The sequence below is a fragment of the Dromaius novaehollandiae genome, chromosome 17 (assembly GCF_036370855.1).
Source record: "Dromaius novaehollandiae isolate bDroNov1 chromosome 17, bDroNov1.hap1, whole genome shotgun sequence".
NCBI lineage: Eukaryota > Metazoa > Chordata > Aves > Casuariiformes > Dromaiidae > Dromaius > Dromaius novaehollandiae.
The window spans coordinates 1998219-2011850 of NC_088114.1; the positions used below are offsets into that span (position 1 = coordinate 1998219).

Genomic DNA, 13632 nt, shown 5'->3' on the forward strand with positions numbered 1-13632 from the left:
AGGCACGAAGTTAGATGAATCTGGTGCATGATCTCAGCAACTGTCTAGAAAATTGTAATAGTGTATTCCAAATAGCCTGTATAATCTGATTTTCTACAGCAAGACAATGGGCAAAGCTGTTCAGGGTTTTTACTGACCCATGTTGGGGAGTTCAGAAATTCTATCTATATTTTTTGCCCACTGGAGCATTGCTGAAAATCCTGGTGTGAACTTGTATTCCACTGATACTCTGAAGTGTGTGCTATGTTGAACTTGGTGTGGCTTAGACTAAATTTATTTGTTTGAGCAGTTTTTTGAAGCTTTGTATTTTTTCAAAGTGAGTAATAAATATAACTCTTTTCCTGTGTATTTGTGTAAAACAGACAAGGTGGGCATCATGAGCTGGCAGAGCGCCTGGTGGAAATTCAGTATGAGCTCACCGACAGGTTAGCTTTCTATCTCTGTGGCAGGAAACCAGGTAAGTACAAAAAAACTGCACCCAAAGGTCTTTCAGGGTTAATTATAGAACAGTTGAAGCTATAGTATATTATGTCAGCAATGTTATTACTCTTTATATCTGTTTAAAATATTTTAACATTATATGGATTACACATGAAGTCCTAGAACTCTAAAGCAAGTGTAAAATCAGTGATATAATGCATTTAAAGTTCAAATAAAATTGCAGAATTTAAGTATCCCTAAATTAAAAATTAAGTTTCTTTCAGCTTTCCACAAATAAGTATTCTGTAAATAGAATACTTCTGAAGGCATGGAGAAACCTATTCATAAGCTGAGATGAGTATTATTTAACTTAAAGGAGTGAATCACAAGGAAAATGTTAAGTATGTAAATGTTGAATATTCTACAGAAAATACTGTAGAAACTTCTAAATAGTCTCACTGAAATGCAAAAGCAAGGGGATGCTCAATTAAATTGAAGTGTAGCGTGTACCTCTCGAACATAAGTATACTTTGAAATTTTTAGCCATAAGGTGCCATAAAAGCGCCTAAACAAGAACTTGAGCTTTTTGTTTAAAAAAAAAAAAAAAAAAAAAAAAAAAAAAAAAAAAAAAAAAGGAATTTTAATACAGTTGGCAAGGCTTAATTGGAACCTTTGATAACACTAACAAACAGTGGAGTAATCTTTCAGGGCTTGTTAGTTTCTTGTTATTGGAAACCACATGTAAAACTGATACCTGCTGTATATCCTGACAACATTGAAAACTGTAAATGAGTAACAACATATTAAAGTATAATTTATTTTCAACTCTAGAGCATAAAAATGGACAGCACTTTATTATACCTCAGATGGCAGACAGGTAAGTTGCTGATTCCATAACATGTACTAAAACATCAAAATAAGTGAATAAAAAAACCCTAATAATTAAGTCTAGAATTTTCATTGTTGAAATAACTTTTAAGCTTGCTGTAATCTTACCTTTTTATTGTGTGCCTTTTTTTCTATCTCAGAAGTTTGGGGTTTTTTTCCAGAATAGAGTATTAGAATTTAAAAAAGATCAGAAAAATAGAGAAGTTTACTGTATGTGATTTAAAAAAAATACAGAGGGAAGATGATATGTTAAAGCCCATGAGGATTTCTGGGAAACAGATTTTGTAAATAATGTAAGAATCTCCTGAGTTAATGTCTCAATACAGCATTTCAGAACTTATACTTGCAAAATAGTTGCATTTTTTTCTTGAAGTACTTGTACTTTTGGTGTTCTCAGTGCTCATAAGTTTTGGCCATGGTCAGTGAAATTGCCTTTGTATAAAAAAGATACCAAGTATTAACAAATCATAAGTCCCTATTTTTCTTTTATTGCTATGCAATTGGAAATAAGGCGGCTGTAAGTAAATTATGTTCAACTTACTGTTTGTAAAATTTCTATGAAAAACTGTAATAAAAAATGAAAAATTGTAGAGAGAAGCTATGAAATAGTAAAATGCTTAGTAGTAACTTCTATAATTTTTAGTTTGTGTTTAGATATTGGATAGAATGCTTTATATTTTCATTACAAAGCATTTTGCAGAGCAGAGTAAGTATAGTTTGCCTCATTGCACAGAGAAGAAAGCTGAGGCACAGAGAAAATGACTAGTCCAAAGATGTTTCTCAAATTGCAGACTCTGCAGTATAACTTGAGTCTCATCTCTGCCTGCTGCCCTCCACTGGACTCTTTCTTGTTCCTTGTCTAGGTGACTGTCTACACAAACTCTTCTGTGTTGTCCTTTAATCATACAGAGGTTTTATTTGAGCCTTTTCCTACCTGTAGGCCAGGGGAGTCTTCCCTGGGTGATATGAATATGGGTTCAAAATTTGTCAGCTTTCTGATCTGTGGCCTTTATGATAAATTCTGTTGAACTGCAGAATTTTATTCTTATGCCTCAGCCTCAGGGGTAGAGACTAACAAAAGAGATTACGTACTAATCAGTACAGAATAGTTTAAAGCATGACCCTGTTGCTGTAATCATTTGCCATTCTGGTGGTAACCTAGCTCCTGCATGATCCAGTGGAACAAATCCTGTGTTCTTTGTGGACTCACATTTTGGTCAGAATAATCAAATTCTTCAGGTTCATTATGGAAAGCAATTTGCTGTCCTACAACTTAGACCACTTCTCGAGGTATACAAATAGCTAATCATATTTCTAAGGATTGTTGGGATTTTTCTGTTTTAAATTTAAGCTTGTCATTTAGAAAATCTTTTACTAATATACTAATTGGTATATTCCTAATCGGAAAGATTAATGCAATAAGTATTTTTAGTCTACTTATACAATTTTAATAGATTAAATTAAGGAGTATCAAAAGTGAACTCTTCTGCAAGCATGTTTACATTTAACGATTAGAATTTGTGTTTAACAAGCTTTTTGATGCTGTAGATATAATGATCACTTTTTGTTTTCATAGCAGTCTAGATTTATCAGAACTTGCAAAAGCAGCTAAGAAAAAGCTTCAGTCTGTAAGTAAAAATTCCAATGTGTGCTGTGCAACACATTTTTCTCCTGACGTGGCAAATTCTGCGCTTCATCTTGCAAGCTTATTTTGGCTGTTGTTAATTACTGCATAAATAAATGTCACCTTTATAGCAAGAAACTTAATTCTGGGGAAAAACATGAACATGGAGCTGAAATGGAGGAGAGGGGAAGATGACAGATCTGTGGCAGAGAAGAAATATTTTTTGGCCTTGTTTGGGATAGTAGTATCTCTAGGTCTGTCCCTCTATTTCAAAACCTTTAATGTTGTAACTTGTCCTGCTAATGCATATTTAATATAAATCTGTATGTTAAATGTCACTATTTGCCTTTAACTTTCTGGGAAGCCAGAATAGTGAGATACTGCATGCTACTTAGTTCATAGTAACACCAGTTCACTAGTGTTCTTAAGGTGTTTGTGACTATATTTTTATATAAGTTAGGGTGGGATATGTTTTCGCTCTACTTAAAACTTTTGAGATAGAGTATGTCTCCTCTCCTTTGGCTATTTTTCATCCTATATAGTTCATTTCTCAGGCTGCATAGTAAAGCTGTCCATTAAGCAAAGTCGTGCACTTAAATGTTTGGAAATATAGAGGTCTTATTAGGTTTGGTTTATTTTCAAGCTGTAATTATTATTCTCTTCTGTTCTAGCTAAGCAACCACTTATTTGAAGAACTTGCCATGGATGTGTATGATGAAGTTGACAGGAGGGAAACAGATGCAGGTGAGTGAGGATTTCTGGTGTATGTATAAAATTAATTTGAATTGGTAGATTACATACAAGATGCTAGTATAAACTGCCATTAAATTTAAAATAGTTTTGTATTCGGAAATTACTGTTATAGGTAGTTTGTTTGTCTGCTGTGTTGTTTGAAGGTGTATGTTAATTGAAAAAAAGACCCTTCTATTTTTTTGGAGAGTAGAGGACCCTCTGAAAAAAAATTTCTTTAAATCAGTTGTGTTTGTGCTTGAAGTTGTGATTTTTTTTTTTTTATCCTTTCCCAAGGAACTCTGTCAAATGGAACAGAAAGATTATTCTTCTTTCTTCTTTTTTTTCTTTTTTCTTCCCCTGAACAGTTTGGCTTGCTACTCAGAATCATAGTACACTTGTGACAGAGACAACAGTGGTCCCTTTTCTTCCTGTAAATCCTGAATATTCCTCAACCAGGAATCAGGTATGCAGTCTTGTTCATACTATAAAAATATTTTCATTTCATAGGCCAGGTATTCAAAGTAATATTCCTTTACTCTGTCTCATTGCTGTAAAAGTGTTCCATGTACTTGTAAAGAGGTTACAATAGTTTCACATTAAGTCTGCCTTGGAGTCCTTCAGTTATTTAAAATCAATGCTTTTCTTTTTGCAAGAAAATTTAATTGAGCTGTCAGCTCTCTGTATGTGCTATAGTCTTTGTTTTACCTGGGAACTGTGCTGTTCATATAATAGTGTACTTTTTTTGCATTACTCTGTAATTTAGGGGAGACAGAAACTGGCTCGATTTAATGCCCATGAATTTGCTACGCTAGTTATAGATATTTTAAGTGATGCCAAACGAAGACAACAGGGGAATCCACTCACTGGTTCAAAAGGTGAATATGCTTTTGGTTGCCGGTTCTTCTATGTGCAGCATTTCAGTGATTTAATCCATACCATAGCATCATTCAGAAGTACTTAATATGAATAAAGATAGATATGCATACTACTACTTATAAATGATAACAAGAGCTAAACAGATGCATGGATAGCAGGCTATCGACAGCATACATTAGCCACCAACATGATGCCTAAATGCAGAAGATTTGACTGTTAAGATATTGGTATCACAATTAAATCAAGTGGTGTATGTGCAATTTGGGAGCATCTTTTTGAGATGGATATGATTTTATGATTACTAGGTAAAATTTTCCAGATGACTCATGAACTCTTTAGAAATCAAGAATTTTAGAGTGTTATTTCTTTTGACTGGCAGCTAAGATAATGTTAATGTTGTTAAAGACTGGCCTTCCTAGCTGCTCTCTGCATACAGGACTTCACTGTAATTGGGATGTTTTAGAACATCCTGTTAATTTGCCTAAAAATGTTTACTTTCTGTATTTCTTCCAAAGAATACAAACACCTCTCCAACAACCAGGCAGAGCTGTAGCTCTAGCTATGGAGATAGAAAACAACGTTTGAACATTCTAATTCTCCTTCTTGCAAGAACTTACTAAAATGCATTCTCAATATTTCCCTGTATCTGTCAGTTGAATGCTGATATCCATTCGGCCGTTGTAGTCTGTTTTGTACTTTTTTTTTCCTCTCCTTACGTGAATTTTATTAAACTGGTAAAGCATAATTCTGATCAGTTACTTTAACTTGCCTAAATATTTACAGGAAATGAAAAGACTAAAACATAGAACTTTGAAGTTTTGACCAGCAGATCCACATATTGAATGGATCTAAATTAATTTTTAGGACTGCACTAACCAAATGATACCTTATTCTGCCATATTTTGTATTATCGCCCTGGTCGAAGTTCTCTTCTGTTGTGTGTTTTTTGTGGGATTTTTGCTTGTTTTTGGTTTGGGGGTTTTTAGTGTGCACTTTCACTTGTCTTCCTAACTTTGTAATACAGATTTTAAAATTATGTTTTTTGATCTTCAGAAAATGTGGAACTGATACTGAAATCAATTAGCAATCAACATAGCAGTGAAAGCCAGGATAATGATCAGCCTGATTATGACAGTGTTGCTTCGGATGAAGACACAGATCTAGAAACAAATGCAGCTAAATCAAACAGACAGAAGGTAGGTTTAAAGTATTTATACACACACACCAAATTTTATCCATAAAGGTAATCTGAAGTCAGTAATCTTCCCCATTGTAAGGTAATTTAAAATGTGTATATGGTCAGAAGCCTAGTGTTTTATTTACTTTTCACCTTTATTTCAGAATCATGCCTCAGTCTATAAAGTATCTAACAAAATTATATGTCGTGGCTTAAATTTATGTTATAAATAAAATGTCCCTTTAGAAAAATAGAGTATGCCACTGAGCACATCTGGAGATAAGCTACAGACTTAATAGAACAGATGAAATAATTGAATCTACTGGAACACTGTTAATCAGTGAGTTCATTGTCTTTCACAAACATTTACTGTTTCTCACTGACCAAATACATACATCAGACCAATAGTGACTGAGTGATTTAAATCATTCCTGAAAGTAATAGAGCACAGTTTTTTTTTTTGTTTTGTTTTTTAAAAAAGAGGGCAATAAATCCCTGTGGCTCTAGTTTCATGGTAAGGTTCCCATTAGACATCTAGTAATCTGTCTTTTAGGATTTAGTAGTTCTTTATTGCATTTTTTTAAACCATTATTCTTTCACTGTTTGAAAGGCATGAGACAAGTGTTTTATGCATAGATGAGCTGAGTTGATTGACATCAGATTTCTTTTGTAATAGTCCAAAATTATTTTAATGCGTGAATGTTATTAATTTGAACTTAATTCAAACCGTGATTCCTTTAAAGTAAGCAAACAAAAACCTGTTGAAACCTCATTGTCTCGTTTTCTTCCGATAGTCTGTTTCTCAGTAGTGTAAATATTTTTCTCTTACTGTTTGTAGAGCCTAGATTCAGACTTGTCAGATGGACCAGTGACAGCCCAAGAATATATGCAAGTTAAAAATGCTTTGGTGGCTTCTGAGGTAAAGATTCAGCAGTTAATGAAAGTGAACATCAACTTGAGTGATGAGCTGAGAATCATGCAGAAAAAGGTAACAAGCACAATAATGTAACTCCTTCGTTTAATAACATTTATCTTAATTTCAGTTGACCAGAATAGCACCGCTGAAACTGAAGATTCAATAGCCAATATAAGGGTAGTGAGAAAACTTGAAATAAAGCTGTTTTGGAATCAGATATGAGACAAAAAATGTATATGTGCTAGTTTGTGCTTTTTTTGTGGAGATGTTGATGATCTTAGTTCACTTTGACATAATTTTTCCCGGTGATCGGACAGTTGTTTTAAACCATGTATACTTTTGCTATCTTAGCAGTTTTCAGCACTTATGAAGTAAGTGATAGCAGACGTGTGTGTGTGCATGTGTGTGTAGTGTACTTTTCAACTTTTCCAGTAGATCTGCTGTTTTGTTCCATTAATGGGCCTAGCTGGAATGAGGGGAAATTAAAATCCCAATGCAGTTTTATAGCAGGAAAGAATCTGAAGTGTGGCAATATAATATCAGTTATTTTTTGTATATGAGGAAGCTAAGATTTACTTGTCTGTTTGTATTCAAATCTGTGGGAAATGGATTGTAAAGAATATTGTGGATGATTTCCCCCACCCTTTTTTTTTTTTTTTTTTTCCTTATAATATTCAGCATTTGGCAAGCCCAGTTACTGCTTTAAACCTTCAGTGTGGGTTTTGTCTAAACGAGGATAAGGTAGAGGTATCTCACTTAAACTACAAGATACTACATATAGATAGTCCTGTGGAAACAGCAAAGTGATCATTTGTGCTAAAATGCTAACTTCAAAATCTGGGCTCTAAAAAGCTGTTTTAGAAGTCAAACCTTCTAGTCCTAATACAAACAAGTCATGTTGACTCTGGAAGGCCAAAAATTAGTCCTTCATGTGCAAGTGAGTAAGTCTTCATAAAAATAATCATGATAGGAGCAAAAAATCAGGATGCAGTGCATGTTTAGCTTGAAGGAAACTGGGCTTTTAGGGTTACTACTAATGTGTAAATTTGATTGCAAAAGATAACTGCTGAATATGAATATGCATAAGGCCCATTTCATCATCACTTGGGATGTGTACATCTCTTGTAGGCTATGAGTTCTTGATGCTAGGAAGTGACTACAGCCCTAGAACTGGGGTGTGTGTGCGTGTGTGTGTGAAGTAAGATGGGCTACGAAACCATTCATAGTTTGTTTCATGTTTTGCCAGTAGTTGGTGTAAATTGGGATAAAAATAGATAAACCAGCCCTTTTTTCTCGGTGGGGTAAGGGGGGAGTTATCTCTGTTGAATTTGCTATCCTGTCTGTCATGCTAGCTAAGAAAGGGCTGGCTACTTTCTCAAAGGGATTCTCTTCACTAGTGTTAGAAATTTTATTTTCCAAATAATTACAAGGCTGCAAGACTTCTATTTGCAGCTGCAGAAAGCTCTCCCTGTACAGGAAGTTTGCTTAGTAGTCTTCAAACTTTGCTATTGCAGAGGTGAACTTGTTCTGAGGGTTGCATTAGCACAAGCCGAGAATGTGTATTTTTCCCCCCTGTTCTTTTGGAGCAAAGAGGACAATACTTTGGACAGTGGTGGGGGCTGTTAAGATATTAGCACCTAAGGCCAAGCTAAGTCAGTAAATGCAAATATCCTTGTATGTCCAGTACCATCCTTCTGTTACAACTATTAGCCTTTGAGATCAGTTGGAATGAAAAATAGAGAGAGAAACAACCTGAGACGTCTTACGTTCCTGTGGTATTTTAACAACTTGTACTGCTTAATCATTTCTCGGCATCAGTTGATTTACCTTTTCACTTATATGGAGTTTCTTTAGATAGATTTAATCTTTTTCAGGAAAAAAAAAAAAGATTCCTAAGGCCTATGTATTAATGAGTCTTTTTAGTGTATTTAGGTGGTATAACGGAAAAGATATCCTTGCTCTTCTGCAATAGAATGTGTTTTGAAAGATGACACAGCTGTGGCTCACTCATTTTGAAGCTCGGTTGTGCTGATTTTATGTCCTGGTAATGTAGATAGCTGTGGGACTTCTTTAACTTAGTTTTTAATTGTCAAGAAGAGATATAGCAATGCTCTATCGCAGAAGGAGGAAGAAAGGAGAACAGCTGCATTAGCTGTATGAGGCTATTGGGAACTTCAGTACACTGTGGGAGTTCCATGGTGGCTGTTTGGGGTGAGACTTTAGATTTTTTTTTTTTTAATATATATTTTGTTTTCTAAGCACAGAGCTTAGAAGCTCATAAGCTAAAAATTCTGTCCACTTTACGCATCACCTTATTAGCCAACTACGTACCTGATCTTTTGCGTGCCAATTACTTGAGAAAGATGCTAATTAAAGAAAAGGCAAAGCTACACTGATGTATGCCACTTATGAATAGATTCTTCCTAAATAGAAATGAAAATCCTTTAATGGGCATTCTAATGAAAAAAATATATTTTTTTTTATGCTTGCATATTTGTTTATGTACCTAGAGGTGATGAGGAGACTGGTCTGAGTTTACATTAGCTGTCACCTGAAATTCCACCAAAAAGGTTTATAAAGTGTGGTGGAAGATAGGAAAACGGAAACTGCAGAGTTGACCTATGTAATTGCCCCTAATGTCGAACTTTAAAGAAATAGCTTGGCTCTTGGCTGGTGCTTGAATCTTAATATACATCAATCTTAATACACAGTACATCTTACTTGAGTCTTAATACACAGTACGTCTTACTACAGAGTACACAGAAAGAATGTGGAAGAAGCATAAATTATCTTGATAAAAGTGTGCATGCTCAATTTAGAGTTCTGGGAAGTGGTCCAGGCAAAACAGAATTTTTTAGTGGCGATAATGTTCTTGAAAGTTCATATGATGCAAAGTAAATGCAAGTAATAAATGTACAATTTCCAGATAAAAGGCCATCAGCTTTTTGAAATATACTCAATATATTGTTGGATACTGAAGTACTTTTTACATCTTTTCTTTATGATGTGTTAATATAGCAAACTTACTCTGAATAACTCCACATAAAAATTAGAATTTTTGCATTTTTACTATCCATCAAATGTATATAATAAAAAGCTAAAATTAGTTCTTGGCTTCATAGAAAGCAGTAGCTGATACTTTATTTTCATAAGCTAAACTCTCTTCTTGCTTTGCAGAGCAAGCTCTAGTTTTCTTTGCGCTGCCTCTGGCATCTGTGCTATCATTTCGGCATTTGCAGACTTCATGGACCTTACGTTAAAGTCCTCTTTTAAGTTCTTGTAGTGACTGCTGAAATGGATCGCTTCACTTAAAAAAAATTGTTTTGTTGGCAAGCCCTCCCCACATTCGCCTCCCCAGACAACCTCGCTGTATTACGTGATTCACATGCAAGTACAGTTAGGCTGGAAGGAATTGTGTACTTTTAACTGGAACAATTTTAAGGTCCAGTCTGACTTGCATCCCAGAAAAAAGTGCTGCAAATCAGCACATAAATATTTACCAGATCTGGAGCATAGATGTTTCTGTGCTTATACTAAGCAAATCAAGTAGTTTCTGAAAAAGAAATCGAACGCCAGCTACTGGTAGCTGGATTACTAGTAAAGCTGACAAGCGTGTACCTGTATATTCAGTTTGCTTTTGACGCTTGCTATTAGAAAAACAAAGTCCCACTGCTAAACATTTCTTTCAGCTTCAAACGCTACAGAGTGAAAATACCAACCTCAGAAGACAGGCCACAACCAATATATATCAGGTCCAAACTGGTTCTGAATACACAGACCCTACCAACAATTCTTCTTTAAAGCGACGACCATCTGCACGGGGTAGCAGACCCATGTCTATGTATGAGACTGGATCAGGTCAGAAACCCTACCTCCCCATGGGAGAGGTCACATACCCAGAAGAAAGCATAACGAGACTACAGCCTTTCCCTCCACATGTAAGTAAAATTGCTGATGCTTCTGCATTTTTCCTTATGTTCAGCTTTTCTGTCTATTCCAACTGTGCTCATATACTGGTGCTTCTCAACTGTCTGCTTCTTAGTAAATTTGAACTGTAAGAATTGTTACTGTTTGCTGTATTAACATGTCTGCAGGAGCTTGATGTTTGGAAGAGTAAAAGCTATAACAATTCCTGAATATATAAACCGGAGCTTTTGGCTTCTGCTCAGCTCTTTCTTTTAACCACAGTATATTTGCCAAATATATATAAATATATATTATATATAAATATATATGTGTGAATGTTCAAAACCAGGAGGGGGGGAAAAGTAGTATTTCAAGAAGGTAGGTATAGTTCATGGGTTTCTTTTGTGAGATACACAGGCATGTGCCTATTTGTGGAGCTTTAGAACCTCCTTTCAAAAACGAAATAAAACTGAAGATAACTTTTTTCATTAGGCAACTCTTTCTTATTTTGAGTTTGTGAAACCTGAGGCTGAAGACAGTGTAGACCTGTTAGCTGAACGGATTCTTCTGGATTGGTATTTTTCTGTATAGGGTACTAACAGGGGAGAGGCAGATCTGAAGCAGCCACAAGGATTCTGCGCTGAGGTGCTCACACTGTAGATAAGTGGGCCAACATGCATTAGTGCTTATTAAAGTTAATTTTTGTGGCAACTTCTTAAATTACCCTGTGAGAAGGAATATGTGACAGTATTTCTTGCAAGCACATATTTAGCATTTGAGGATTTGTTTCAGTGTGTTCCCTGTTGATAGCACTATCTTGTATTCTTCTGCCACACGAACATTTAAGCCCTTTAAAACATATCTGGAAGTTAACATTTCTTGCCTGGCATGGGGAAGAGCAAATGTTCCATGAACATCCCAAAGGAGACAGTGAGTGCCAACAGCAGTAGCGCACCAGGGAATTGGTGCAGAAATCTTAATTTGTCCTTTCCTTCAGCTGAATTAATAAGAACTCTAAAATAAATCTGTATCATTCTTAATAAAGTTGGCATGTCAATACAAAGGTGGTTCTGGCAGCAAGAAGTATAAGAATTCTTTTTTATGTGGCAGTGTAGGCAAAACACGATAGCACTTTGTACAGGTCTTTTACATTTCTCATTTGGTTTTAAATTTGGATAGCTGGCAGTAGTAGTTCCAAAGCATTGATTTGTTCTGTGGAGATTGGTTAATTTGGCATTATGGTGAATGTATTTTATTCGCTGTGGAATTTGGCACGTCTAGAATATCAGTGTTACAATTATAATGAAGTCAATTGTGTTTTGAAAGAATTAAGTCCACTCAAGCTCAGCCAAGTTCTCAATATCATTCTTGCTTTATGTCATCTCCTTGGTTTTAAGAATGTTCCTTTATTTCACTTCAGAGTTATTTGTGTTTTGTTTTTGGTTTTCCCGAGTGTTTTTTTCTTTCCCATTTTTAGATCGGGAGGAGTGCGTTTGTGACCTCCTCTTCATCTCTACCTTCCTTCCCCTCCACGCTTTCCTGGTCAAGGGATGAAAGCACACGAAGGGTTAAGTACCTTCCCAATTAGTCTTTTACCTGGAGGAGGTGGCAATCATCCAAAAAGCCCTTATGCCTCTATCCTTTCCCCTTTACGCTAACTAGCCTTCATGCCTGCATGAAGCAGCATTTCCATCATTTCAGTTTCTTCTGCCACATACTGTGGATACTTGCCTCTCTCTAACTTCACAACAGCTAAAATCTTCAGCATTTAACACCATGCACAAAGTTGCTCCAAATCACTTGTTCGACTGCATAACACTGAAAACAATCAGAAGACAAGCTGGTTGCTGTTTAAAAAGTAATTTGGTAGGCACTTTACTGATATTTCATAAGCCAATATATAACTTTTCCTACTGACTAAAACGCATTGCATGAGGCACAGGTATGCTCACTGGGTCCTAGCTTTAAAGCCTGCTTTCTTTGGGGGCTGTCAGTTTGCATCCGATCCAGAATGGTACTGATTGACAGTTTGTCTTACAGATGTTCATTAGTTTGTTTGAAGTGAGTTCTTCAAGCATCCAAACGAATAACTGTTCAGATTGCCCACCAGTTTGTTTAATATCAGCTAGCCTGCTTTCTGCTTACCTTGACAGACAAAAGACTGAAAGGGCATGGAAATTGCTTTTAGCAAGGCTCCTTTCAGATTAAAACTGAGGACATTGTGAAAGAGTATAAAGGAAGCTCATATTGGTGTTCCATGAGGATCTGCAAAACTTTGTTCTTCAGGTCTTTGTTAGTCACTATACTGACTTTAGGAAGAAAAATTGCTGTATTACTGGGAAACACTAAGTGCTTATCTCAAAGACATTATCTTTGTTGCAGCCTCATTCGTGAGCTTTAGCTATTTAAAGAAGCATTATCCAGTTTATCACACTTTTCTAAACATTGTTCTCTTTTTTTGTAGTGAGACGTTTAAATCTAGTCTTATTCAAATTCATTTGCTAGAAGTGAGCATAAAATACGACCTCACAAAACAACAAATTTAGTGTAGCTAGCAAGGTAGACAGTTTGCTAGACTAGTCTGTTTGTGACAGACAGCTTCTTAGTAGGCTACGTTTTGTTTGGGATCCTAGGAATAATTATAAATTTACATATTCAAAAGAATGCAAAAGCACGTTACATTTGCAGCTCTAGAATAACTTCTGGCTTTGGCTGTGGAAGGGCTGTGACTGTAATGGATCCAGAGTAGGCGCAGTTTAGTGTGTCACAGACAAACGAATTTAAGACGAACAACCCGATTGCTTTCTACACTTGCTGTTTGACCATCTTGGAATACCAGCTTGCACTGTTGCAGAAAGTACCCCTCAATCATCAGAGTGAGTCGATTGCATTTTGAGGACTCTATGACTAAACATCTTTAACTCTGAAGCAAACATCAATACAAGATTCTTTAGGGTGTTCTTAGATTTTTATGGCTCACTTCATAGAAAATTGAGTAGCTTATACCCATTTTGTCGTATTATTGTATGTTAAAGATTTAAACTTTGCTTATTTTGCACTAAAACAAAGCTTTCCCAAGGGAAAACTTAAGAG

The 13632-nt window shown here is 35.6% G+C and overlaps 1 protein-coding gene across 5 annotated transcripts in view; it reads left to right on the top strand.

The window, feature by feature from the left end:
* The window catches only part of GIT2 (GIT ArfGAP 2), a 35975-nt gene that overhangs the window by 9713 nt on the left and 12630 nt on the right, over positions 1 to 13632 (top strand). Inside the window, exons 7-16 of one of the 5 annotated variants that reach the window (XM_026114460.2) lie at positions 363 to 457; positions 1252 to 1297; positions 2885 to 2936; positions 3604 to 3676; positions 4030 to 4127; positions 4428 to 4539; positions 5594 to 5736; positions 6556 to 6705; positions 10323 to 10571; positions 12017 to 12106. In XM_026114460.2, coding sequence (XP_025970245.1) covers positions 363 to 457; positions 1252 to 1297; positions 2885 to 2936; positions 3604 to 3676; positions 4030 to 4127; positions 4428 to 4539; positions 5594 to 5736; positions 6556 to 6705; positions 10323 to 10571; positions 12017 to 12106 — 1108 coding nt within the window. The remainder of the gene's footprint in view (positions 1 to 362; positions 458 to 1251; positions 1298 to 2884; positions 2937 to 3603; positions 3677 to 4029; positions 4128 to 4427; positions 4540 to 5593; positions 5737 to 6555; positions 6706 to 10322; positions 10572 to 12016; positions 12107 to 13632) is intronic. The other 4 variants (XM_026114461.2, XM_026114463.2, XM_064521874.1 and 1 more) reach the window with 4 other exon arrangements.